Raw genomic sequence first — 26,909 nt, 5'->3', positions numbered from 1 at the left:
ATACATTCTTTATAAAGTTAAAGGAGTTAACATAATATTTGAAAATATTAAATTTTTAAAATTAAATATGTGATTATATGTGTATTATAAGTTAATATTAAAAAAGAAATCTTATTTTATCAAAAGCTAAGAAGATTCATATAGTAGTTTATAATATATTTATGTAAAAAGGAATATTGTTATTAAGATTTTTATATGAAGAATAAAAAAAAATTTGAAATTATGTTAAAAGGTGTTATATTCAAAGTATTCTTATATATAATACAATATTTTGTTCATTTTATTCATTTAAAATTTTTTAATTTGTTTCATATATGACTTTATGAAGAAAGAAAGTAACCAGCATTCTCCATTAGTACTAAAATCTTCAATTGAAAATGATGATTCATCTATGCCATATATTGATACTTTTAGAGAACACCAAAAAGACGATAATAATGATAAGAAAACAAAAATAATTTCTTCTGATGAAAATGATAAATTATGTGAATCAACTAATCATAGTGAAATAATTAATTTTTTACCAGAAACATTTTATGCAGAAAATATTCCTGAAAATAATATTTTTATTGAAAATACAAAAGATGTAGGTGAGGAGATTGTTGAGACTGCAGCACAATTTGTAACACAGGTAAGTTTAAATTAAAAAAAAAAATATACATATATATAATATTTTTATTCATTTCAAGTCTTGTGTTACATATCTTATAACAGGATTAGCTTTTGTATTATCTGGATTACTATTTGAAAATTATAAAGAAGGTATATTTTTATCAAAATATTCTTTTGGAATCATGTTATCACCAGCTTTACTTGGATTAAAAGGAAATATTGAAACAACATTTGCTTCAAGATTAACAACAGCATTTCATTGTGGAAAATTATCAAAAGGAAAAGCTAAAAAATCATATTTTTTTGGTAATATGGCTTTAGTTCAGATACAATCAGTTGTCGTATCTATATTTATAGTCATTTGTGCTTCCACATTAAAATTATTTTTAAAAAAAGAGACAACTTTTAATATCCATTTTGTGGAACAAATTTTTGTTCTTATGGCAGCAGCTATCTCATCAACATGTTTATGTTCATTATTACTTGGATTTTTTTTATATATTATTATGAAATATTCAAAACAATGGGATCTCAATCCAGATAATTTTTTAACTCCATTATCAGCATCTCTTGGAGATTTTATAACAATGATAATTTTTCTTTTTTCTGGATATTTACTTGTTGTCATTGGAAATAGTGTGAATTCTATTATAAGAATAGTTATTCCTATTTTTATTGTATCATTGTTTATAGTATTTAGTATATATTGTGGATATGTTGCTTATAATGAACCAACATCAAAAAAAGTTCTTAAAAATGGATGGTTTCCAATTGTTATAGCATCAGCTGTTTCTAAGTATGTTATAAATTTACTATATATATATATATACTTTTTTTTTATAATTAAATTTTAGTATTGCAGGGTTAATTTTAACTGATAGTAAACTTGATAGTAAAGGAATTTTGTTGTTACAACCATTAATATGTGGTCTTTTAGGAAATCGAGTTACTGTTCAATGTAGTAGGTTAAGTTCATCACTACATAAATCAAAAGTTGAATATGGTGCTTTTCCAAATAATGCATCATTATATTCATTTTTTAATCCATTAAATACATATTTTACAGGAGATTTTAATTCAAAAATTGCTATTAGTCAAATTATAACTTCAGTACCAGCACAATATTTATTTGTCTCATTGAGTTTTATAATTTCTGAAGCATATTTTGTAACAAAATATTTCTATTTATATTATGGTTTGTTATCATTTCTTCTGGTAAGATTTTTTCATTAATTTTAATGTTTTTTTTTTTTTTTTTTTTTAATTTTAAGATGATTATTTTGATGCATTTGTGTAATGTTTTTGTACATTTTATTTGGAAAATTAAATATGATCCAGACACAGTATCAATACCAATATTAACTTCATTAACAGATTTACTTGCTACATCTGGTTTATGTATACTTCTTTCAAATATTGGTAAAGGAATAGAATATTTAAATTTTGACAAAAATAAAAATATACATTATGAAACAAACAGTATTTCTACTTAATTTAAGTAAAAGTTAATATTTACCAAATAGGTAGAAATTTATATTTAATTAAAAATATTAAAATAATATTCACTAATAATATTAATGTTTATTTACAAAAACATATTATATCTTGAATAATTATACGTTTATCAAATAAACATAACATTTTATTATGTATTTCCTTGAACTGAATCATTATATCAATTATATAATGATCTTAATAAAGTTTTTAGGTCAGATTTATTATGTAAAGTACGTCTCTTATTTAAGTCGTTTTTTTTTCCAATAAATATATTATATATATATATATATATATATTTAATAGATAATTATTTATATATATATATATAAAATAAAATTTTACAAGTTCAATATAAGGTATGACTAAAATTAATATGATCTTTTTTGTGTGGCAATGAAATTCCTTAAAATTACATGGTAGCTATTTTTGACATTGATAAAAAGTCACTACAATTTTAGTGTTGTACAAAAATTATCATCCTAAATTAAATTAAAAATTATTGAATAAAACTTTTCCATTAATAACTTTTTATTTATAATAACGTTGTCGAGACTATATATAATTTTGATATATCAATTGATCTTTTCTATTTCGTTAAAAAAAATTTAGCGTAAAAATTATGTATGAACTATTATTGTGTAAAATGAATCTTCAATCATTCATTATTACTTTTAAAATGAAGTTTTACTGATTTGTATCTTATCTGATAAAAAGTTTAATAGTATAAATTCGTCAAAGCGATCTTGTTATGGAATGAGATTGTTGTTTTATTATATAAGGATTTATGATATAACTATAACTATTATTATTATATCGTTTATTTTTTTTTACTTCCTAATTAAATAAATAATATACATCGTTGTTTTATTAACAATCATTTGCTTATATGACAACAGGTTTTTGTAATAAAAGATATTTGTAAGACCACAAATATGTTTCATTGATATAATGTAGCTTTTGATGAAAATATAAATAATATCTTGACTATTTCTTTTTGATATTTATCAATCATATTATTTTTCTACACCCATCCACAAAAGATATTTTTATACTCCTTCATTTTATTAAATTTATTTTCAATAAGAAAATTAAATGTCCTTATTAATATTTTATAGAATAAAAAAATTTTAATTTTATAATAGAATATTTTTATCATTTACTGTTATCTTTTTTTTTTTTTTAATTAAGAAGATATATATATATATAAGGATTATATAAAAAAATTAATATGTATATATTTATATATCATTGTAAATTACAGCTATTAACTTTTTTTTTTATATTTTATTATTTGAACATTTTAAAAATAGTTTGTATATTTTTATTTTTCATTGTAACAAGGTATATTTATCTCTTTAGTATAATTTTATATTTAAAAAATAAATAATAAATGTTATACAGTAATAATTGCCCTTTCGTGATGTACATTTATTTTTTTCAATACATTGAATTTTTATTTTATTATCAATTTAATTTTATTATCATTATTTATTTAGCCTTTTTTAAAATTGTACTTTTAAAAATAATCTTATCTTTAAAAATATATGATCAATTTAAAAAATTATATAATTACATTTTTTTTTAAAATGTAAAAATAATAAAATATCTTTTACGATCTATATAAAGAAAACATCTTCAGTAATCATTATTCATTCTTTTCATTATATCTTTTCTTTTCTTAGCTTAAAATCATTTATACATCATCTTTTTAGCTAATATATTAAATATACATATTTTTAATAGACAAAATGTTTGATTGCCCGAAACCAAAATGATAAAGATAGCTTTGATCATTTTTACACTTTGATAAATCATGACTATAGTATATATAAGATTTCAAAATTAATGAAAATATTTTTAGAAATTTAATTCTTAACTTTTATAATCATATGTTATATAAATGTTTATAATTAAACAATATTTAATGTATATTTGTTTATATAATATTATTACATATATATACATATATTCTTCTTAGTATTGTACTAAAATATATATATATATATATCATGTTTTAATATATAACATGACTTTTTCTTGTTTAATAAATATTAAGCCGAGGCATTTCATATCTATGCATCAAATATATATTTATTTATATATATATATAAATGTATAGATAGAGTACAGTATTAATAATTTAATTTAAAAAAGACTACTTTATTCTTTTGTATTACTTATCAAAATTATTTGTTTTCTTAAAAAAATTACTTACACCTCACTAAATATCTTTATATATTTATAATTATTGGTAAAAATTTAGAATATCTCATAAAATCTTTTTTAAATAAAAATTGTATAAAAATAAAAATAATATAGTGTTTTAAAAATAAATAATTCTTTTCAATGAATTTATGTATTTTTTTAAATTTTTTTTTATATAATCCTAAAATAAAACAAAATATTATCTAACTATTTTGACATATTGTAAGATAATTAAAAAAAAAAATTATTTACTAAATCTTTAAATTTTATCATCTATTAAAATGTTTATAAATAAAATTTTATTTTTACAATCAGTCCATTGAGTATTCATTTATTATAAATTTTATTTATCTCTAAACTTAATTATAATTTTATTAAACTTTTCTATTCCAGTTAAAAATGGGTGAATCTTGCCAAGTTTTGTCAAATTCTTCATGTACATCGAAGATATCTAATACAAGATCTAACGATACTAATAACAATAATAATATGTCTGAATTTTGGAGCTATACACATGGTGCTTCTAATATACCATTGATGTTTAATACAACTGGAAATTTATTAAGACAAACTGCTAAAATGGTAAGGAAAATGTTATTAATGTTTTAAGGAAAAAAAAAATAATTTTTTATATTTTATTTATCTTTTTTTTTTTGTAGAACCCTGACAAAGAATTTGTCATCTTTAAAAGAGAAGGCCTCAGAAAGACATACAAAGAAGTTTTGGATGATGTAAGTGTATATCAAGGAAAAAAAATGAAATTATTTATTTTACAATATTATTTTTAGAGTGAAAAATTAGCTTTAGGCTTGATTCACTTAGGATTACAAAAAGGAGATCGTATTGGTATATGGGCTCCAAATCATTATGTTTGGATTGTAACACAATTTGCTTCTGCTTTATCAGGTCTTATACTTGTTAATGTCAATCCATTTTATCAAACTGAAGAATTAAAATATGCGATTGATAAAGTAGGGATTAAAGCAATTATTGCTCCACCTTGTTTTAAAAAATCAAATTATTATTTTATTATTTCTGAAATTATTCCAGAAATTAGAGAATTACCAAAAGGATGTGGTAAGATTGTTACACATGATTTCCCAAAGTTTGAACATCTTATTATTTATTCTAATGAAGATATTAGTTTAAAGTAAGTTTTATTTTATAAATAAAAAATATTAAAATTTTTATTTATTCAAATATATATATATATAAATTCTTTTTAATAAATAAAATATTTTATTATAGTGGTGCATGGAATTATGATGATGTTTGCAAGATGTGGACAATTGAGGATAAAAAAAAACTATCAATTATAGAAATGGATATATGTCCAGATGATGCAGCAAATATTCAATATACAAGTGGTACAACTGGTTCACCTAAAGGTGCTACATTAAGTCATCATAATATTATTAATAATGCACTTTTTGTTGGGATAAGAGCTGGATATCAAAATTCAGAATCAATCATATGTATACCAAATCCACTTTATCATTGTTTTGGTTGTGTTATGGGAGTTATGGCAGCATTAATTCACCAACAAACATGTGTATTTCCTTCACCTTCATTTGAGTCATTAGCTGCACTTCAAGCAATACACGAAGAAAGGTTAGTTTAAAAAAATAATTATTTAATTAAATTAAAAAAAAAATATATATATATATAAAATATTATAATTTTTAGGTGTACTGCAGTTTATGGAACACCAACAATGTACATAGATATGATAAATCATCCAAATTTTAAAGATTATGATTACAGTACTATAAAATCTGGTATTGTAGCAGGTGCACCATGTCCAATTGCTTTATGTCAAAAATTAGTAATTGAATTGGGAATGGAGGATTTAGCAGTTTGTTATGGTACAACAGAAACAAGTCCTGTTTCATACATGTCATTATTACGAGATCCACCAGAAGATAGAATTCAATCGGTTGGTTATATAATGGATCATTTAGAGTCAATGTTAGTTGACAATAATGGTAAAATAACTAAACGTGGAGAGAAAGGTGAAATTTTAGTTCGTGGATATTCTGTTATGCTTGGATATTGGGGATCTGAGGAACAAACTAAAAAAGAAATAACACCAGATAGGTGGTATCATACGGGTGATATTGGTGTGATGCATGCCAATGGAACTGTAACAATAGTTGGTCGTTCCAAAGACATGATTGTTCGTGGTGGAGAAAATATCTATCCAACAGAAATTGAACAATTTCTTTTTAGACATCCACAAATTGAGAATGTTGCAGTTGTCGGTGTACCAGATGAAAGAATGGGAGAAGCTATATGTGCTTGGATAAGGCAAAAAGACAATGTACCAGATGATAAAAAGTTAACAGATGAAGATGTTAAACAGTATTGCCGTGGAAAAATTGCACATTTTAAAATTCCTAAATATATATTATTTAAGAAAGAAAAAGAATTTCCAAAAACAGTTACTGGAAAAGTTAAGAAATTTGAAATTAAAGAAAGATCAATTTTTGAATTAGGATTACAAAATGTATCTTATCATTACACTGAATATTACTGAAGTTAACATATATTTTATTAACTAAAAAAAAAAAATATTTCAATTTCAAAAAATATGCTTAACATTTTACAATAATTATAACTAATAACTCTGGTAACAAGGTAGATTCGTCCATATTTTTTATATTATAAATTTCGAAGAAATTGTAATTAAAAATATTAAATTTTTTTTTATATATTTTATGTAGTACTAAGGTATATTAATTCAATTAACTATTTCCTTACTTAGATTAATTTTTTCTTATATTTATAATTATATTTAGATTATTCCAAGTGATTAATTATTATAGATTTTATTTTTAAAATGTAAGCTTCCAGATTTTTCATATAAACATTTACAATAATCATTTGATAGATTTATATTTGTATTGTTTTATATATAACAATGTATTAATTCTTTACCAAAGTATTCTTTTTCCTGTAAAAAGTTTATCAAAATTTTTTTTTACTTTAAATTAAAAGTACAATAAAATTTTAAGAATTTTATCTTTTATTATTTTTTATATATATTAATATTGTTTACATTAAAAATACGATATGTACATTATTTAATACCAGCATAATAGTAATAATAGCATAATAGAATAAACTTTTACCAAGTACATTCATAGAAAATATAAAAGATAAAAATTAATTTAAATAAAATTTCATATCTGTGATTTTAAGAAAACAATGTTTCTTACTAACTAATGGCTTCAAACTACTAGTTAAAGAAAATTAATATCTACACATATAAAAAAAAATTAAAATAATAGTACAACCATATGTTAGTAACAAACAATGTAATAATTTTAAAATCAGATATAAATTATTTTCTTGTTGTTTGTTGCTTTTGTTCTCTTTTTGCTTTCCTTAACATATCTAATAAAAAATTGTGTTCCAAATTATCAATTAGAATTTTATGTAAATTCTTATGATGAAAACAATGTTTGTATATATTATAAGGTCTATCATTAAGAGTAAACATTTTCTTACACTCATTACAAATTCTAAAACCATTTTCAACGTGTGTTAAATTAATTACATCAGTTTCAAAAGGCTATAATGGGAAAAAAAGTTATACTAATTATGATATAAAACAAAAATTTACCCTACGACGTAACTTTTCAATAACAGCTAAACATGGTTGCATACTGACTTTTTTTTTCTCATTATCAATATGACTTGTCAATGAGATATCTCTTGACTTATTTCTAAGCATATATTTTGGTTTATTTTCCTTAGAATTTTCTTTCTTTAAACTTGTATTATCTGACTTTTCCATGTTTTTTTTAATAATTTCCATCACTGATGGTTCAAGTTTTTTCTCCAAAATACACATTAATCTGTCGTGACGTGCAGAGTGTAAATAAACATCTAGAAGAAAAACTCTTGGAGGATATCTAAATTTACAACAGGAACACTTGTGAAGTCCATTAAAAGTAGGTACTGTGAGGCCATATTCACATGTTTGTTTAAAAAATTTATTTGATAGTTCTGAAAAATCTGAACGGATGTTATTCAAATTTCTCAAAACTGAATCAGAAGACAATGAAGGTTTTGTTGTTTTACTAGTTTCCTCCATATCAGATTCATCTTCATTATCACTTTGAAGTTCAGTTTTGATTTTTATTAGATGGGAACCGTCTACGATTGAATTTTCTAATATAACATCACTTTGTTTAGTAGTGTTACAGAAATTTTGTAAAACAGTTCCTACATTTGGAGTATCCTTAGGTCTAACAATATTTTCTTTTTCTAATGTATCATTATTTTTAAAATCATATGATTTCTCAAAAATGGTACTTATTTTCTTTGGAGAACTAAATTCATTAACGATACTGTTACCCATATTACTTGAAGTATTTTGAAGGACATCATTTGTATCTTTAAGCTTAAGGCCTGCAAGTCTGACATACCTTTCATAACATGAACCAGGAACATTTGACTTTATTATTCTTCTTAATTCTTCATGTACTATACAATGTTTGTAAATAGTATCAGGTCCAAAACAAAGTAAATATTCCTTTTTACATGATTTACACTTTCTATGAGTACTTGATTTAGTTGTAATATTAAGAATATCAAGAATACTTTTACAATGCTACAAATAAATTTAAATAAATTTAAAAAATAAAAAAACTCACATTTTCATTTAATCTTTTTAGGTTATGTTTTTTATTCATATTTAAAATTACTAAAATATGACTTTATTAGTAAAATCACAAATAGTCAACAAAATGATTAAATATAAAAAAAAAGTTAAAAAACAAGATATTGTGTAATAAATAATTCATACAAACTTATAAAATTAACGGCTCAAAAGCACAAAAAGAATTGAATGCAAGTATATGTCTTAATAAGCCTATTCAACTAAAATATGACCACATCTGATGTAAAGGTCACTAATTTTTGCATCTAGACCATTGAAAACAGAATAAATATACAACAACTTCCACCTAATTATAAAAGACGCGCTATGATTGCGATACTTTTTTTTTTTTCTTAACAATAAAAATGTAAATTTTGTTAGATTCAATAAATTATAAATTTTGAATATACGGATGCCTTTCATATTAAAACAAAATTTCTAAAATTGATTTAATTGGTTTTTAGTAGATGATTTTAAGAAGAAATGTAATTTATGTTAATTGAATTCCTAATTTTTAATTTATAATATACTTACTTTTTGAATACAGGTTATCAGATGTGGCTTTGAGATTAAACTTAAAAAATACAGTTTTATATTAATAAAAATCAGACTTACAAAAACTCATTTGCAAAAAAGTAATCTTAACGGATCAAAGTAAATAAAATTATACAAAAAAATTACATTATGATTTTTAATATGATGTAAATTATAAAAAAGAAATCAAAATAAAGTACTAAAAGGTTTTAAAGCACACTAAAAGTAATATCTCATAATAACAAAAAAAAGCGTTAAAAGTTACAGGTATTAATTAACAATAACATGAATAAAAAAAAAACTATTTAATTACTAACAGTAATTCAACATTTTAATCTTATTAAATATCATTTAAATTAGTTTTAAATTGTTACAAAGTATTGCTGCTAACTCCAATTGTTATATTAAACATAAAAAAAACTTGCTTTTCAAAAGTAAAACATATTGATATTAAAAAACAATTGGCATTTGTTTACATTAAATGCTGAAAAAAAAGATGGTTAAAATGGATGGTTCTTCAGGGTAAATTTGCCCTCCATTTTTTGTCATTAAAACACAACTAAAATTTTGATGTCTAGGATATTAAAACAAGAAATGATGAATTTTTTGATGTCCAAACTTTAATTGAATCTTCTCTATTATTTTATATTTACAAATTTTTGATAAGAATAAAATTATTTACAATGATTATTTTTAATGTAAGAAAAATGGGTTGTATGATAGTGAAAAAATAATAAAACAATCAACATTTTCAAATTGAATCTTGAGAATATTATGACCAACTGAAATAATATGACAAATTTTTAAATTTCATTAAATAAAATTTTAATACTATAATGATAAAAACAAATAGATAAATTATTCACAAAATTGTTTTTTTTTTTTAATCTTATACTTCAAAAAGTTAGTTCATTTTTTTTTTGTATACAATTGAAAAAAAATTTGATAAGTAATTTATATTTTAATATATAAATAATAAATAAATTTTTTTAATCTTAAGAATATGATCAAGATTGTTCCCTCAACTAAAATATTAGCAAATTTCAAATATATATATATATATATGTGTATGTAAATAAGGTACTTTAATATTCATTTTCCACAAACATTCTTGAAAATAAGAAAGAGTGACCAGTCAAAGAATAATATTATATGATCACAATCTTCTTATTTAAAAATTGTTTATTTAAGTTATCTATATATTAAGAATGTTTAAAAGTTTTTGAACACGTTACTTGTAAGAAATATAAGTTAAACTATTGATAGATATTTATAATTTAGATGAAATGATTAAGAAATGCAATGTTAAACTATTACATAAAAATATTTGTAAAAAAATATATATTTCAATGAGAAAATATTAGTTAACCTTTAAGAAATTCATATGATTTTTTTTTATTATATAATGTAGTAAGTATTTTTTTTTTTGTGATATCATATTTTAAATTTAAATTTTTTAAATTGAATTTAAATATTCATTATTATAACAAAACAAATGAAATGAATATATCTATTTAAAATTAACCGGTATTTTAAAAAAAAAAAAATCACAAAATTCATTTACAATAACGGAGTAAATTATATAACACTTATTTTATTATATTAAAATCAACTACAGTTATACCGCAAATGACGTCTTTAAGTTAATAAAAAGTGAAAAAAAATGTATAAATAATTATATATATTCTGTAATTTAAAAGGAAAGACTGGGAGTTATAACTTATTTAAAAATTCTTGATTTAATAAAATCAAGTTAATATATAATTTAATAATATTTATAATAATTATAAATTATATAATTTAACAATGTATTTATTTACCACCACTAACTGGATAGCAAAGGTTACCAGCTCCACATATGTATCCTGATGGGCATACACCATTTCCTGAACAAGCTGTAAGAGCTGATCCTGAACCAAGTGGACAACAATAATTGTTAGTATTACAAGCATAACCAGCTGGACAATATTTTTCAGTAGAATTGAAAAGACATGGACCAGCTTCTTTTCCAGCAGAACATCTACAGCAATAATTTTTAGATGAACAGAAATATCCTTGTCCACAAAGTTTATTAATACAAGCAGCAACAGCAACACCACCATCACAAGCAGTATCAAGATCAACTGTACTTGGACAACAACATCCACGAACACATTGTGTTGTTGGAGAGTAAACCTTACATTGATATGTTGATTGGCATGATGAATAACAGTTAGCTGGACATCCAAATTGACGTTTAACGCGTGTACCATTAACTGAATCTACCTGAATATCACCATCATCCATAAATGTTTCAGTATTCAAGTCAATAGATGATTCAATATCAGCATTTACTCGAAGAATAAGGATAGCACAGGCAACTGTACCCAAAATGAGGGCAAATCTAAATTGATTTTTGGAAATTGAATACATTTTTTCTTGCAAAAAATATGTTTTGTTTAAACTAAAAATATATAAAAATTATGATAATATTAAATATATATTTATATAGTAAATAATAAAATCAAGTTATATAGTTATATATTATTTATACATATATATATATAAATATAAATATTTTAATAATATTAAAAGAATTTTTGAAATCTTGCTCAAATTACAAATGTGAGTTATCAAAGAAAATGACTATCTTCATAAGTTATATAGAAAACCTTCATCATTATATTATAATGGGTCGTACCAAAAAGTCATTCTGATAAAGCATTAAAATGTTGTAATTGTCTATAAAGTGTTGGTCAAAAGAAGGTTGACTCTGTAATCAACTGTAACGGTATGATGAGGTAAGGATAATAAGTACAATTTAAACTATTCTCAATTCATTAGTATAGTTCGGTGGTATTTAGCTTAGTTATATATTCTTTTTAAGTGGGTTTGATTTGAATGAAATAAAAGAAAATGGAAGAGGACCGGCTACTTCATTAAACTTTTGAAAGGCGATTTTTATTTGAATAATAAATATATATGAAGAAAAGATTATTGTAAAGATAAATGAATTGTTGTTAGTAATATATTAAATTTAAGATAGTATTGTAGCAAAAAGTATAATTAAAATTATTTTCATTAAATAATAAAATGTTAAAGAATATATATATATTTATTATTAGAATTTATTGTAATTTTTAATATTTTCAAATATATATATTCAATTTTTATTATGAAAAGACAAAAGATTATCATCATTTAAATATCTCTTATCGTATGACTCCACCTATTGGTTCAGGGTAAAAAAAGTATCCTCAAAGAAGTTTGTCTGGTGATTATTGTCTAATTAACTAATATACTACTTATAATACAAAAATGTGTATTCTTGATTACCTCAAAATTTAATGATATAGTATTAAACTATGATTGACTTGTCACGTATCATTTTAGATGAAGTTACATTACTTAACAGATAATCGGTAATTCTTAAAATAATAGTAATTAAAAATATATTTTATAAAATTTTTGTCATTTATCTTCATAACTTTAAGAAAAAAATGGAACACGAGTATATAATAATAATAAAATTTTTTTTCCTTTTAATTATTCATATATTTCAAATATTTTTCTTCTTTTAAATATATAAAATTTTTTTTTTCTTTTTTATCAACTCAAATCATTGTGTAAAAATAATTTGTATTTTCATTTCAATCAAATAAGACATTTATAAATAGCTATTATTTTTAATAACAACAAAAAAAAATCATATTTTGTAATGATATTTCAATAATAAATTTACAAGTGTATTTTCTTCAAAACAAATTGAGAAAAAATTTACCCATATCACGTTCATATCAACAAATTTACTTTTTCTTTTTTTTTTTAAATTTACTTTTATTAAAATGTATATATTCATTAGATGAGGTAAATGAAACTTCGTGAAATTCGAACGTAAAGGTAAGTAGTTTTAAGTTAATATAAATTAATTTAATCTTGTTATCTTTTTTTTTTTTATTTTTAATCTTAAGTTTTAATTGTATCTAGTTATATAATTTTTAAGTGAAAAAATTAATTATGATATAATTTTAAACTTGATATATATGTATATCCTTACAAGATGTTTAAAACTAGGTATGAAAAGTATAATGCTTAAAAATTCTTAAAAATTCTTTAAATCCTCTTTATAAAGTCAACTTATAAAATTTTGAAAAAGAAAATATATTACTATAGGTAAGATCTTCAAGTCCTTGTTTCATATAAAAATAACTTGCAAATACCAAATGATATTACTAATTACTAGAATACTTTGTATCTTGAATATTGAATAAACTTTGAACTAGTTTAACTAGCTTACAAAAATAAGATAGTTATATAATAAAAATATTTTTAAAACTCTTTAAGAATATTAGATTATCCTTTGAATTTAGGTAAACTCTCATTTTGAAATGTTGAAATAATTTTCAATTTAATAAAAATAATTATTATAAAGAAGTTTCTGCTATCATTTTACAATTAGTTTACTTTTTTTTTTTAACCATTAAAATAATAATAAAAAAAAATATTCATTAAAATTTGTAGGAGAAAAATAATAATATAAAAGTTTATTTTAATTTTATATATTTGTTAAAATACAAATATCGTTTTTATTTTTGTTAATAGTTAAAATAATGTATATTTTTTATTGACAAAAACCCGTTGATATGGAATAAATTAAAATTGATATAAAAAAGTACGGGATTTTTATATTAATATCTTTTGTAAAATTGCACTGGATTTCTTTGAATGTAGTTCTTTTTTTTCTTTAATTAAAAAATTTTTTGTTTAACTATTTTCCTATTAATATACATATAGTCAAATATTTTCAAAGTTCTAATTTTTTAATAAAAAAAAATATATAGAATTTCTTTTTTTTTTAAACAATATTTACAGTTTTTAAGAATAATTTTTCTTGTGGAATAACTGTATGAACACGTTGTCTTTTTTTTCTACCTGTAAACATTGCATAAGCCAATGGAAGTAATGCAAAACTACATAATTTCATCATTGTCGTTGTCGACAAAACATCATTCCATGAATGTAAATCTTTAATAATATAACCAGCTTGAACACAAACAAAATTATATGGTGCCAAACCAACAAATGCAGAGAATGAAAAAATTGGGAGAGGAATATTAAGGAATGGTGCTGCTATATTAAGAAGCCAACTAGGTGAAATAGGAAACATTCTAGCAAATAATAAAAATGGCAAAATTCGATGTGAATTATGTTCAACCTGTTGTTGGAGGTAATTTATTGGTTTTCCAAAAAGATAATATACATATTGTTTACCACATAAATCACTAAATAAATAACATAATGTAGATCCTAATGTTGTAAGAATACATACTAATATAAATCCATCCCATAATCCAAATAATACACCAGCAATAACATTCTAAAAATAAAAAAGAAAAATTATTAATATTATAATAAAAAGTTATTACCAAAAAAAATGAACCTGGTATGGCAAATGTTTGTTTATATAAATATGTAAAACAAAACAATATATTAATATAAAAAAAATGTCTCTCTTTATACATTCTAAATTTTTTTGCTATTGCTGTAAAATTTTCAAATTCTTTAGGTAATTCCCATGTATTTGTTGATGTACCATTATTTTTTATATCCATATCATCATACTCCCATTCTGGAGCATTTTTAATAATTAAATATAATATTAGTGTTGCTATACCAAAGATAGCCGGTAAAATGAGAATTCGCGACATCTGTAAAAATCAAGAAAAATAAATATATATTGTATATATTATTAATATAAATTACATTAAATAATAATAATAATAAAAAATTATTAATATATTATTTAATTTTTATATATATAAAAAAAAATTGACATTTTTAAATGTAATTAAAAATTTAACCCAATAATATATTAGATATATTAAATAATAGTTTTAAATTTATAAAGCGTAAAAATGATAATATTAATTTTTTTTTCCATTCAAATGAACAGGAATGATTATATATATAATATATATATATATATATAGTACTAGTGATATATACTTAATGACAATGAAAAGATGTTAAAGTATGATTAAAAGAATATTATTGGTATAAAAAAGTTAATTGCATATTGAGATTGGCATATATAGAAATAATATAATAAGAGTAACATTCAAGAGTAGTATTGTAGAAAAAAAAAAGTGTTACACCATTCAAAAACCATCTGTCAAAGTACTCCTATATACTAATGTAATTATCTATCATATAAAATAGAGTAAAATTAAGAAGTAAATATAGTTATATTCCATATATAATAAATATAAACAATAATAAAAGATAAATTTTAAAATATATTAAAATGATTGAATAAATTTTTAACAGTAATATGGCATTAAAATTAATTAAAAGATATGTCTAAAATTGTGGTAAAAAGAAAATTGTTATAGTATGTAACAAAAGGAAATGATTTCTTTGAAATATCCCTAAAGGATATTAAAACGAGATTGAATTTCTTTTAAAATATTATAGAAAAGATCAAGGCAATCTAATTTTGGATTAGATAAAAGAAACCACAATTTATAGAAAGTAGATAAAATATTTTGATAGAAGATATTTATGATGACTGGTAATTTTAAGGAAAATTTTTATCAATACAATAAATCGTTTATTTGGAAAGAAAAAAATAAAGTATATAGTTAACTAAACTGATATGTGAGTCATCAAAAAAATATCCTTGGAAATTTCAATACACATATATATATATATATATATCGATATGAAACAAAAATATTTATTCATATTCTATTATCAAAATATTCAAAATGAAAACAGCAAATGAAAACAATATAACTTTATGGAGATATATAAATATATAATAACCAAATTTAGTAATATTTATTAAAATAATAATAATATATATCTATTATTTATTGAGATATTCTCATAATTTTATATCTAAAACTAGTTAATCTAAGGTAAAAATATTAAAAGTTATATTTATAATTAGGATAACTATTTTAAGAAATTAGAAACATTAAAAAAAGTTACTATTAAATTTTATAGATTTTAAAAAAAAAATAAAAAGAAACATTGACAAAAATAACTTTTTTTTTATAAATTAAAAAAAAATATTATTGTTTAAAAATTTTTAACTTAAAATTAGATTAGATAAAATATATCAAATTAATAAAGTACGAAATAAAAATTTTATTTTAAAAATTATTATGCAAGTAAAAATGTGGTAATACTTCAAATAAAAATGTTATACTTTTAAATACCCTATAGGATATTGTATGTAGAATAACTTTAATCGACTAACAATATTAGAATGATAAATCTTTCAAAAATTAACTTATATGCCAATTAAATGTAGCAATATAAAGTTGAGTACCTGATAAATGTAAATGTTATTAATAAAGAAAAATAAATTTTTAAATGTCATAAGAATTATATAGTTTTCTTTCTTTCTTTTTTTTTGATATAATAAAAATATATTAATTTGTTTCTTTAATTTTATATTAATATAATAAAGGAAAATTAATTAGAGAGATACATATCTAGTAATAATTAAATATTCAGAAAATTTATCGTTCTTATTAATGTATATCTTTAAAAAAAAAATAATACATAAAATGTATATAATTAAAATATAAAAAAAAATTATAACTTTTAACATTTTGTAACCTTAATTTGATTTTAATAATATAGTTTTATATTTCAAATAAAAGTTTTATATTTTTTTTTTTGTAAAAAAGATAAAAATAGTATAAATTTTTTTAAATCTTTATGGAAAAAAATTGGTAATTACAAATTAAAAACAATTTTATAAATATTTACATTTAAAAAGTACTTTAGAAGACTATAAATAATTAGTTATTATAAAAAAATAATTCTTAAGAATATGTTGATTTAAAAACACTACAACTTTTAAATTCTTTTTTTTTTACCAATGAAAAAAAAAAATAATACTAACTTAGTATATGTATAATAATAAAAATTTTTTGACATCAAAAAAATGTATAAATTTAATTGTAAAATTATAGTTAAAAATTTGTATGAATATAGAAAACTTCACACATATATGATCATTCTATATAATGTATTTTATCTTTGTTGTTATGGAAGCTTTTTTATACAATATACCAGGGGTAACAATTTTTCATTTTCAAAAAAAAAAAAAAAAAATTTTTATATTCATATATTTTTTATTAAGCTTAATCTTTCATCTAGTTACATATTAAATTGTCTCAAAAAAAAAGAGATTAATAAAAATGAATCATGTTAAAGATATTATTGTATCATTTTCACACATTTTTTATATGTTAGAAACATTTATATTTACTAAAAATTTTATCTAACCAAAAAAAAAAAAATCCACCTTTTGGAGTATTTTAACTTCCGTTAAAAGTAAATATCTAAACATAAAATAATATATTTACTTTTATATTTAGTGTAAACTAATTTTTTTTTAAATTAACATAAACTTTATTTGTAAATGATACAACAAAAAAAAATTGCCTTTAATAACAGCTTACTTTTTTAAATTATATATAAAAATCAATTATGATTGCTTACAACAGCAAAAAAAAAAGTTACAATAAGTAAATTTTTATAATATATAACTTTTCTCCTTTTAATTTATTTCATTTATAATGTTAAATATATTATTAATATTAAAAAAAAATTAATTAAAATATATTGTACTAAAATATAAGAAATAATTTTTAAAAATTAAGTAAGAGACAAATGTATATATTATTATCTTTTAAAGGAAATATTTATTGATATATTATAAATAATAATGATAAACTTTAACTTTTTATTATTTAAAAATATATTTAAAAAAAAATTTTTATTACTTTAAAATACTATCAATTTAAGGAAGAAAATTATATGATATTATAATTATAAAAATGATAAGAAAATAGATTTAAATTTTAAATGGTTAAAAAAAATATATATATATATATTTATAAATATAATAGAAAAGTAATTAAAAATATATATTAAATTGAATGAAGGGATAATTTTAAATTAATGTATATTATATAAATTTAAATTTACTTTGAAATTTTCTTGCAATATTAATTATAGTTACACAATGATATCAATATACTTATTAGATATTTTTGAACATAACAGTGATATTTGGCATACTTAAAAATATAGAGTATTATATTATTTTAAATTTTTATATATATATATAAACAAGAACAAATCTAATCTTTTTAAAACTTTGATATTTAAGAAGACGTATAACATGAGTAGTTTATAATTTTTAGTAAGAAATAATATATATTAAAAGAAATCTTAAAAAAGAACTTACCTCATTTAAATGTTTAAAATTTAAAAAGCAAGAATAAAGTTTTTATATAAATATACTCTTATTAGCACTATAAAAACACACAATTTTACAGTTAATCTTACATTTAATTGTCTTTCTCCTATAAAACTTTATTTAAAGAAATGTTTACACGTACTGGTTGGTAGTTACTTTAAGATTAAAAATGAAAAATTTATGAAACAAAAATATTTCATATAATAGAATTTAAATTAAAATATTTTAATGTTGAATAATTTGATAATTATTTTCTTTCATCTAAAATATACTTTCTTTTTTTTTTTTGAAATGAAAAATTTGATGCTCATAACTTGTCTATTGTTAAACAAACAAACCGGAAAGATTAAAGAAAAGATCATTTAAGTTTGAAATAAATAATTTTTATAAAAAAAAAAGATAAATTATATATTTGTATAGTAACATACGTAAAATTAATCTATTTTTTTTTTGTTTGACATCCGTTTGTTTAATAAATTTTTTTTAACGAAACTTTCATGTAAAAATTGTGAAAAAAAAGTATAGAACTTTGTTTTTTAAAATTTGATAAATTCATGCAAAGATAAGATAGGTGTTATATATATATAAATCTTAATAATTATATTGTAAAATTACTATAAAAAAAATTGTAATTATTTCGTTGCACTTTTTTTTTTATTAGAAATAAAAATAATTTTTAACTTTAATATTATCTTAATGTTAAACAAAATACTTTAATCACAAATCGACATTTTCAATTTTTACTTTTACTTTGATGTTATATAATTACGTCAAAAAGAAAATCACTTTAATGTTACATATATAAGATAATCTTTCATTTAAATATTATAAGTTAGATTATTAGATGAATTTAAGAATATTTTTCAGGCACAAAAAATGTGCAAAAATTTTTATAATATTGTTTCTTTAAAAAAATTTGTTATGACTAAATATTCTATCAAATTAAAATTTTTAATACCACTCTTTTTTGTTATTATTTTGAGTCATACAAAATTTTTAAAATTCTTAAAATGATTAATTTTAATTATTTTTATTTTTAGAAGTTAAAAACTTAAAAAAAAAGTTCAATACACTGAAAAATTTTTAGAGGTAACTCAATTTGTTATCATAAAAGAAAGATATATTTAAAATGTCATTGGACAATAGTGTTTCAAAATACCACAAATAGATAAAATTTGTAAAAAAAAAAAAATATTGATATTTAATAATCAGACCAACTTTTATTTGTAAATTATCACTTTAAAATTGTACATAGTTTTTTTGTTTATATTAATAAACTATGTTATTTAATAATGTTGTCTAGAATTTTTATTACAAAAAGAAGGCATAAAAGAGGGAGTAATGTATTTTGGGTTGATCTTTGAAATTTGACAAGTTTTAAAACCATTTTTAAGATAAAGAAATTATTTAAATATTATTTCTTTTAAATCACTTTATTATATTCATTTTTTTTTTACTTAACAAAAATTTGATAAAAGTTTATAAAATTGTTGAGAAGGTACTATCAATGAATTTTAAGTAAAAACATTTACCTTTATTATGATAATCAATAGGTACTTCAAGTTTTGAAAAATGTAATTTAAAATAAGTTAACTTTAAGAGATAAAGTTAATTGTATCTTTTTTATTTTTTGAAGTATATGACATCATTCTTGGATAATTATGAATTCCATATAATGATAAATCATATGAAATAAGGCATATATTATAGTACAAAGAGTAATAAAAATGAGGGAAATAATATATGACATTATCACTTTCCAACTTAACAAACTTTATATTTAAAATTTATTTTTTAAAATATTTTGTAAAAATATATTTGTGAGAATTCTTCTAAATTTTAGTAATAATAAATGTATATTAATTTATTTTTTAATTTAAAAATTATTAAAAAAAAAATATGTCTAAGTATATCAAAGTACACAGTCTCTAAAAATATTCAATTATAAAAATTATAATAAATATTTATCATTTTATAAAATATTATCATATGTTTAAATAATTATAAAATTTGTTTAAATACAATTTGATAATAATAGAAATAAACTACAATACACCAACTTTATTCTAGAAAATAATCTTTACATATATTTATTTAACCTTATATTATAATAAGGGATATCTTTTTTTTTTTTTACATATTTATTACAATTTCCTAACTTAACAATCTATCTCATTTATTTACATTTTTTCCTAAAATTCTTGTTTATAATTTGGTAAATTGTTAAATTTATAAGAACAACAATAGTATTTATAATAATTAATAAGGAAGATAACACACAATTCAATGAAATTTTTTTTCTCAATATTGATATTAATAACATATAATTATTTTTTCTTTCATACTATTTATATAAAAAGTAATATAATAAAAAATCTTTTATATCTTAATAATATAATTAATAATTAAATTTATGAAAAAAAAAATTTTATTATATTATCATCAAATAAAGATATAAAAATATTACCAAATTCTAATAAATTCTTTTTTCTTTTACATAAAAATTACCATTGTAATATGATACTCTAAAACATAAGGTAAATATTAATATCTTATTTTAAGAAAATTTTAACAAAAGTATTTTGATACTTTATAAATAAAACTTTTTTTTTTGGAAATGTTTAACATTATTTTTATAGTTTTTGGTGAAAAAAAAATTAATTGGTATGAGAAGAAAAAATTCTATAAAATTTGATGTTTTTATTATTTTTTTTTTGGACAAATAATGGTTAATTTTATTTTTTATTGTATAAAATCAAGATTTTTATAAATTATATAATAAAAATTAAAAAAAAAATTGTTTAATATATTTATCTTTATAATCTTTATACAAATAAAAATGTTTCAATATTTATGGAAAACATCAAATATACTGATCATTATTTAAAAATCATCACTTGTACTATATCCAATGATAGAAAACATCATATTTAGGAAATATTAAAAGTGATATCTGATATTAATTATTTAAAAATATAATTTATGAAAATCTATTTTTGTCATAAACAATTTCTTTTGACAAAGTATATTTGCTTTATTTTCTCAAAGAAAAAAAACAGGTGTTTATATTTATCATATTCTATTTATAAAATAGGTTTCTTTTTTCATGCAAAATTTATTATATTTAATGTAAAATATAAAATAAATTTAATAAACTTTTTTTTTTTATTTAAATAAACAAATATTTCATAACTACAAAATTGGTATGTCTCTCTCTAAATATAAATTGAAAATAACTTTTTAATTTATTGTAATTTTGTATTTATTACTGCAATAAAATATATTTTTTTTCTTTTGATTATACAAAATTTATCTAAATATAAAATATACTTTGGTTTAAAGTATTATATATACAAGAAGATAAGTAATAAATATTGATAATATAATAAATATAAAAATTTATAATAAAGATAAATAAAAAAGTCTAATTTAGTATTTAAAATTTTAAAACTTTTTCATGAATAATCATAAAGAATTTTATTTATTTACATTTTAAATTTTATTAGTCATTTTAATGTATTTGTGAAAGAATATTATAAAAAATATTAATTTGATAAGATAATATATTTAATTTACTAAAATCCCAAATTTTAATTACTACTCGTTAACATTAAATAACATTTACCAATATTATTTAGGTAATTTAAAAAAAAAATTAACTATACAATATTTTTTAAAAAAAACTTAAAAAATATGTAATCAAAATTGTGAAAGATAAAATAGTAATTCTAGTAGCTGAAGAACTGTTTCCACTCATATCTGGTTTCTTACCAACATAACAATCCATATATACTGTAACAACATTAATAATATTAATCATTTTATATTGTTTCTTTTCACATTTTTGAAGAAAATCATTTATTGTTCCATTTAAGGCTCCTTTTGTTTCAGTATTAATTTCATTAAGAACATTATTCATTTCACTTGGACATCCATAGTAGGTTCCATTTAAATTAATAAATTTAGCCTCAACATAGGCACAGTAATTTTCTGAGCAATTAATTGTTTTATTTTCATTTTGACTTGTTTTATTGGCAAAGTATCCTGAAACTTCATATGGACAAGTTTTACCACCTTTAGAAACTATTGGTGGTGGTAAATCTGGTATATCTTTGACAACCTCTTTACCATCAACATTACAATTTATAAAATAGAAATATTGATACTTATTATTACTTCCACATAATAGTTGACTTTTTTTAGTTGAACAACTGTTTGAAAGATTTTTAAGATCACCACTAGTAACTCCAGAATTAGAATTTGGTTCTAATAAATCACTCATTGAATTATAAAGTCCATTTGGACAACCATAATATTTTCCAGTTATAGTTGAAGCAGTCGATGTATCATTAATTGAATATTCAAAGAAACTACAGTAACCTTCTTTACATAAAATATTATTTCCATTTCCTAAACTGCAGCTTTGTAATTGTTTTGTTCCTGAAAGAGGAGGAATATTTGGAGCACCATCAATAGATGGATTTGTCCCATCAGCAGAACATGATAGATAAATAGTATAATTTCCTGGGAAAAGAAAACCAGAGGTTGTTGAAATTGAATTGTTCTAAATTATTTTATTATAAATAAAATTTAAATTTCAACTTACTTTACAATTATTCATTGCATTAATAATAAATTTAGATTCTTCTAATTTCATCTTTAAATCAGGTCTTATACTGTATAAAGATTTTGTTATAAAATCAAAAATATTTGATGAACAGTCTTGATATTGTCCAGAAAATACTTCAGGAATATTTGAAATAAATGTTGCACAATTATCTGAGGCATTACCACATTTACTACTTGTGGATGGATATATAGTTTCTTCTCCCTGTAATGTATAATATTTTTGAACATTACAGTTAGCAAAAAGTAATGTAATAAATGAATACAATAACAACAAAGACCATAAAAATTCCATTTTTCAAAATGACATTTAAATAAAGATCATAGTGATTTTATAGTAAAAAATTATATCAGAATGACACACTCTAAAAGTCTGTTATTTATCTTTCTGAGTTTTATCACTCCCCTAACTAATTGTATAATCATAAACTCTTATAATCAAACTTTGGGATTAATATTTCATTCTATTTGTATAACATATTTTTTGATAGGAAAAATAGTTTATCAAAATGAATCATAAGCAGGTAATAAAATGTATATTACACAAAACTTTCTTGTCACTGTTATAATTTCTTATTTCATTATAACTAATAACAAAAAAATTATTTTATATTTTTTTTTATTAAATGTTAAATCAATTTAATTTCTTGACTATTTTCAATTAAATAAAATATTCATTCAAAACTTGAAGATTAATTTTTTTTTTCATACTTCAATAAATATTATGACTTTGTTAAATTCAAATTAAAAGATCAAAATAAAGCATGGTTTTAGTATGATATGCTCAAAATTTTAAAAATATTTTTATTCAAAAAATGATTTACAAATAATAAAAAGACAGATTATATTTCTGCTTTAAATAAAATCTTTTTTTTATATATAATTATTAGTTATACATTTAAACATATTTTATGATAATACCATTTTATAGAGAAATAAATTTAACTAAAATTTTATTTTTAAAATAAATTTTTTAAAATCGCTCATTATCAATGTACTTTTATATAATCATCTTATAGATTTAAAAAATTCATAATTTGAAAAATTAACAATTATCAAATTACTTTATTTTTAAAAGAAAAAATGATAAAGAATTATTTGGAAATGGGAAATGTTTTGTCAAATTTATTTTAAAAAAAATATATACTTATTTTTAATGTTAATGTGTTAAAGTGCATTTTAAAAATATTATCAAAAAATTGCAATATCATATATATTTATTTTGTTATCATTATATAAATTAACATAGAAAAAATTTTTTGAAATTTTTAATGATTAAGATAGTTATATTTTTTTTTTATTTATGAAATGACGAATTATTGTTGAAATGGGCATGTTATATATAGAGAGAGTAAGCTTTTAACATATAAAGAAAAATTACCTTAAATTTATTGGTTTCATTATAACTTTATGGTCTGTTTATTACATTTACGATTGATGACTAACATAATGTTATCAGAAAATAAATAAAAGTAAACCACTAAAACAGTTATCATAGTAACAAAATAATTTTTATCTCATTTAACATATACAATAGATGTTGATTATATTGTAAAATTGTTATAAAAATAATATATAATATCATTTTGCAACATTAATTTTTTAAAAAATATATTTTTTAGAGTGTACAAATTATTACTTTTAAAAATAAAACTACTATAAAAGAAATTTATCAAATAAAGTTTGATTTTAAAAGTTTCATTCAATTAGATATTAAAATATATCTTAAAAATTTTATCCCTACAAATTAAATGTTTAAATTATTTTGAAGTTTTGATATTAATGTTGAAACTTTTTGATTCTCATAATTAATTGGAGTATTAAAAATACATTTTTGTAAATGATCAGTCAACGAACCAATTATCTTTGGATCTGAACAAAAGTTAATTTTTTTTTGTACTTTTGAAAATTTTCTTTCCTTAAATATCAAAGTAAAATATTCAAAAATGGTATTATAAACTTACAAATAAACCAGGTTCCCACTTTCCATTATCTTTTTTAATCCATTTTCTATCGACTAAGTAAATAATTTGCTGACTTTTAAAATAACTTGATAAATGATAGTGTAAGCTTCTATTTGTTGCTGACAAACAATTTAAATCAGCGGAATCTAGGTATTTTATAAATAATGGAACTGTATTTAAAAGATAGTTAGTCAAATCGTTATCTGTACTATCTTCTTTAATATTATTATAATTTGAAAAAGGCTTGTAAACAATAGATTGTAGATGATCATTGAAAGTAAAAATTCCTTTATGTGGATATTTTAATGGGACATAAAAATTACATCCTTTTTCAAAATTTATGCATCTTTTTATTATCATTCCCTCCATTAATGGAATTTGTACCTCATTATGATAAAAACAATGATCTTCATGTTCAAGTCTATGATAAACATGACCACAACGAATTGGATAAATTGAAAGTCCATCTCTTACACATTCTAAGTTATCACCTTTTATAAAAAGTGTTGGATATGGTTTGATAAACAAATCAATCTAAAAAAAAATACGAGCACAGGCTTAGCCCGTTCTCAATGTTATTAATATATAATAAAGATTATTATATTTTCAAATATTAAAATGTATATATAAATAAATATTGTTAATTTTTATTTTTACAAAAAATACAAGATTACAAAAGTTTATTTCAACCATCATTACCTTCAGGATTTAATTTAAAAATCACTAAAAATTATTGTCTTTTAGCAAATAGTTTATATATATTTTTTTGCTGTTATATCTATACTATAGCGTAATTTGTTAAAAAAAAATAGTCGCATATTTTGTTTATACACACTTTTTTTTTACCTTCCGTTTGCATATACTTTTCTAGATACTAAAAAAGACCACATGTTTCTTAGAAAACTTTCTTATGTTGTAAATAAATGTATTTCATATATCAAATGCCATGTCTATCTTCACCTTTAAATAAAAAAAAATAGAAGGTGATGAGTTTATTTGTAGCGCCTGATTTATAAAATAATTTGGTTACGCCTATCACACACATGCGTTTATTTATGTTGTGTTACAAAAATATTTCCTGGCATTGGTGTTAATTGCCATAACGATTTAAAAAATAAATTATTTTTATTAATTTATTTGGAAAAAAATTTTATGTATTTTGGAAGAAATGTGACAACTTACTATTACTTATTTAGTTTATTTTGGTATTCTATAAGTTATTATCTTTTTTTTTTACATTACTATTTATATGACTTTTTTGGTAATAGTAAAAATATTTGTTAAATGGTCCCACTCTACATGAAAAGTTCATTAGCATTTTATTATATGGTGGATAATACTTTCATAGTGCTTAGTGTATACATTAGAATCAACAGCATCTGTTCATTCGCTAACAGTTGGCATTTATATATATTAACTACACTAAAAAAGAGTTTTTAAGGTCACGCTATTATTTAACTTTTCCCGGTATTTACAAAAACGTCGCATCATTTTGATAATAAATAATTTTATTTAAGTGTGTTAAAAATTTTTTTTTAGAATT

General features: G+C 19.9%; 7 protein-coding genes across 7 annotated transcripts; 2 read left to right on the top strand and 5 right to left on the bottom strand.

Annotated features, from left to right (window-relative positions):
- Nucleotides 1-322: 322 nt before the first annotated feature.
- Nucleotides 323-2,105, top strand: SRAE_1000258500 (SLC41 divalent cation transporters, integral membrane domain-containing protein; the record flags this gene model as incomplete). Its single annotated transcript, XM_024649678.1, has 8 exons — nt 323-631; nt 690-762; nt 808-918; nt 970-1,408; nt 1,467-1,504; nt 1,550-1,573; nt 1,679-1,827; nt 1,884-2,105. 8 exons carry the CDS (start codon nt 323-325, stop codon nt 2,103-2,105), a joined length of 1,365 nt encoding a protein of 454 aa, XP_024503531.1.
- A 2,608-nt stretch (nt 2,106-4,713) lies between these two features.
- On the top strand, nt 4,714-6,850 carry SRAE_1000258400 (Acyl-CoA synthetase family member 2, mitochondrial; the record flags this gene model as incomplete). The annotated part of the gene is made up of 5 exons (XM_024649677.1): nt 4,714-4,896; nt 4,974-5,045; nt 5,103-5,464; nt 5,563-5,925; nt 6,001-6,850. The coding sequence occupies 5 exons, from the start codon at nt 4,714-4,716 to the stop codon at nt 6,848-6,850; spliced, it is 1,830 nt and encodes a 609-aa protein (XP_024503530.1).
- Nucleotides 6,851-7,657: 807 nt separating this feature from the next.
- On the bottom strand, nt 7,658-9,014 carry SRAE_1000258300 (Hypothetical protein; the record flags this gene model as incomplete). The annotated part of the gene is made up of 3 exons (XM_024649676.1): nt 7,658-7,888; nt 7,940-8,932; nt 8,976-9,014. 3 exons carry the CDS (start codon nt 9,012-9,014, stop codon nt 7,658-7,660), a joined length of 1,263 nt encoding a protein of 420 aa, XP_024503529.1.
- Nucleotides 9,015-11,326: 2,312 nt separating this feature from the next.
- On the bottom strand, nt 11,327-11,926 carry SRAE_1000258200 (Hypothetical protein; the record flags this gene model as incomplete). Its single annotated transcript, XM_024649675.1, has 1 exon — nt 11,327-11,926. One exon carries the CDS (start codon nt 11,924-11,926, stop codon nt 11,327-11,329), a length of 600 nt encoding a protein of 199 aa, XP_024503528.1.
- Nucleotides 11,927-14,348: 2,422 nt separating this feature from the next.
- SRAE_1000258100 (Transmembrane protein 41A) lies at nt 14,349-15,105 on the bottom strand (the record flags this gene model as incomplete). The annotated part of the gene is made up of 2 exons (XM_024649673.1): nt 14,349-14,870; nt 14,920-15,105. The coding sequence occupies 2 exons, from the start codon at nt 15,103-15,105 to the stop codon at nt 14,349-14,351; spliced, it is 708 nt and encodes a 235-aa protein (XP_024503527.1).
- A 7,344-nt stretch (nt 15,106-22,449) lies between these two features.
- SRAE_1000258000 (Hypothetical protein) lies at nt 22,450-23,697 on the bottom strand (the record flags this gene model as incomplete). Its single annotated transcript, XM_024649672.1, has 2 exons — nt 22,450-23,340; nt 23,383-23,697. 2 exons carry the CDS (start codon nt 23,695-23,697, stop codon nt 22,450-22,452), a joined length of 1,206 nt encoding a protein of 401 aa, XP_024503526.1.
- A 1,452-nt stretch (nt 23,698-25,149) lies between these two features.
- Nucleotides 25,150-26,770, bottom strand: SRAE_1000257900 (Hypothetical protein; the record flags this gene model as incomplete). The annotated part of the gene is made up of 3 exons (XM_024649671.1): nt 25,150-25,320; nt 25,367-25,900; nt 26,762-26,770. 3 exons carry the CDS (start codon nt 26,768-26,770, stop codon nt 25,150-25,152), a joined length of 714 nt encoding a protein of 237 aa, XP_024503525.1.
- Nucleotides 26,771-26,909: the final 139 nt, after the last annotated feature.

The sequence above is a fragment of the Strongyloides ratti genome, assembly GCF_001040885.1.
Source record: "Strongyloides ratti genome assembly S_ratti_ED321, chromosome : 1".
NCBI lineage: Eukaryota > Metazoa > Nematoda > Chromadorea > Rhabditida > Strongyloididae > Strongyloides > Strongyloides ratti.
The sequence above is the reverse complement of the archived record's forward strand: the minus strand, read 5'-3'. Positions and strand labels throughout refer to the sequence as shown.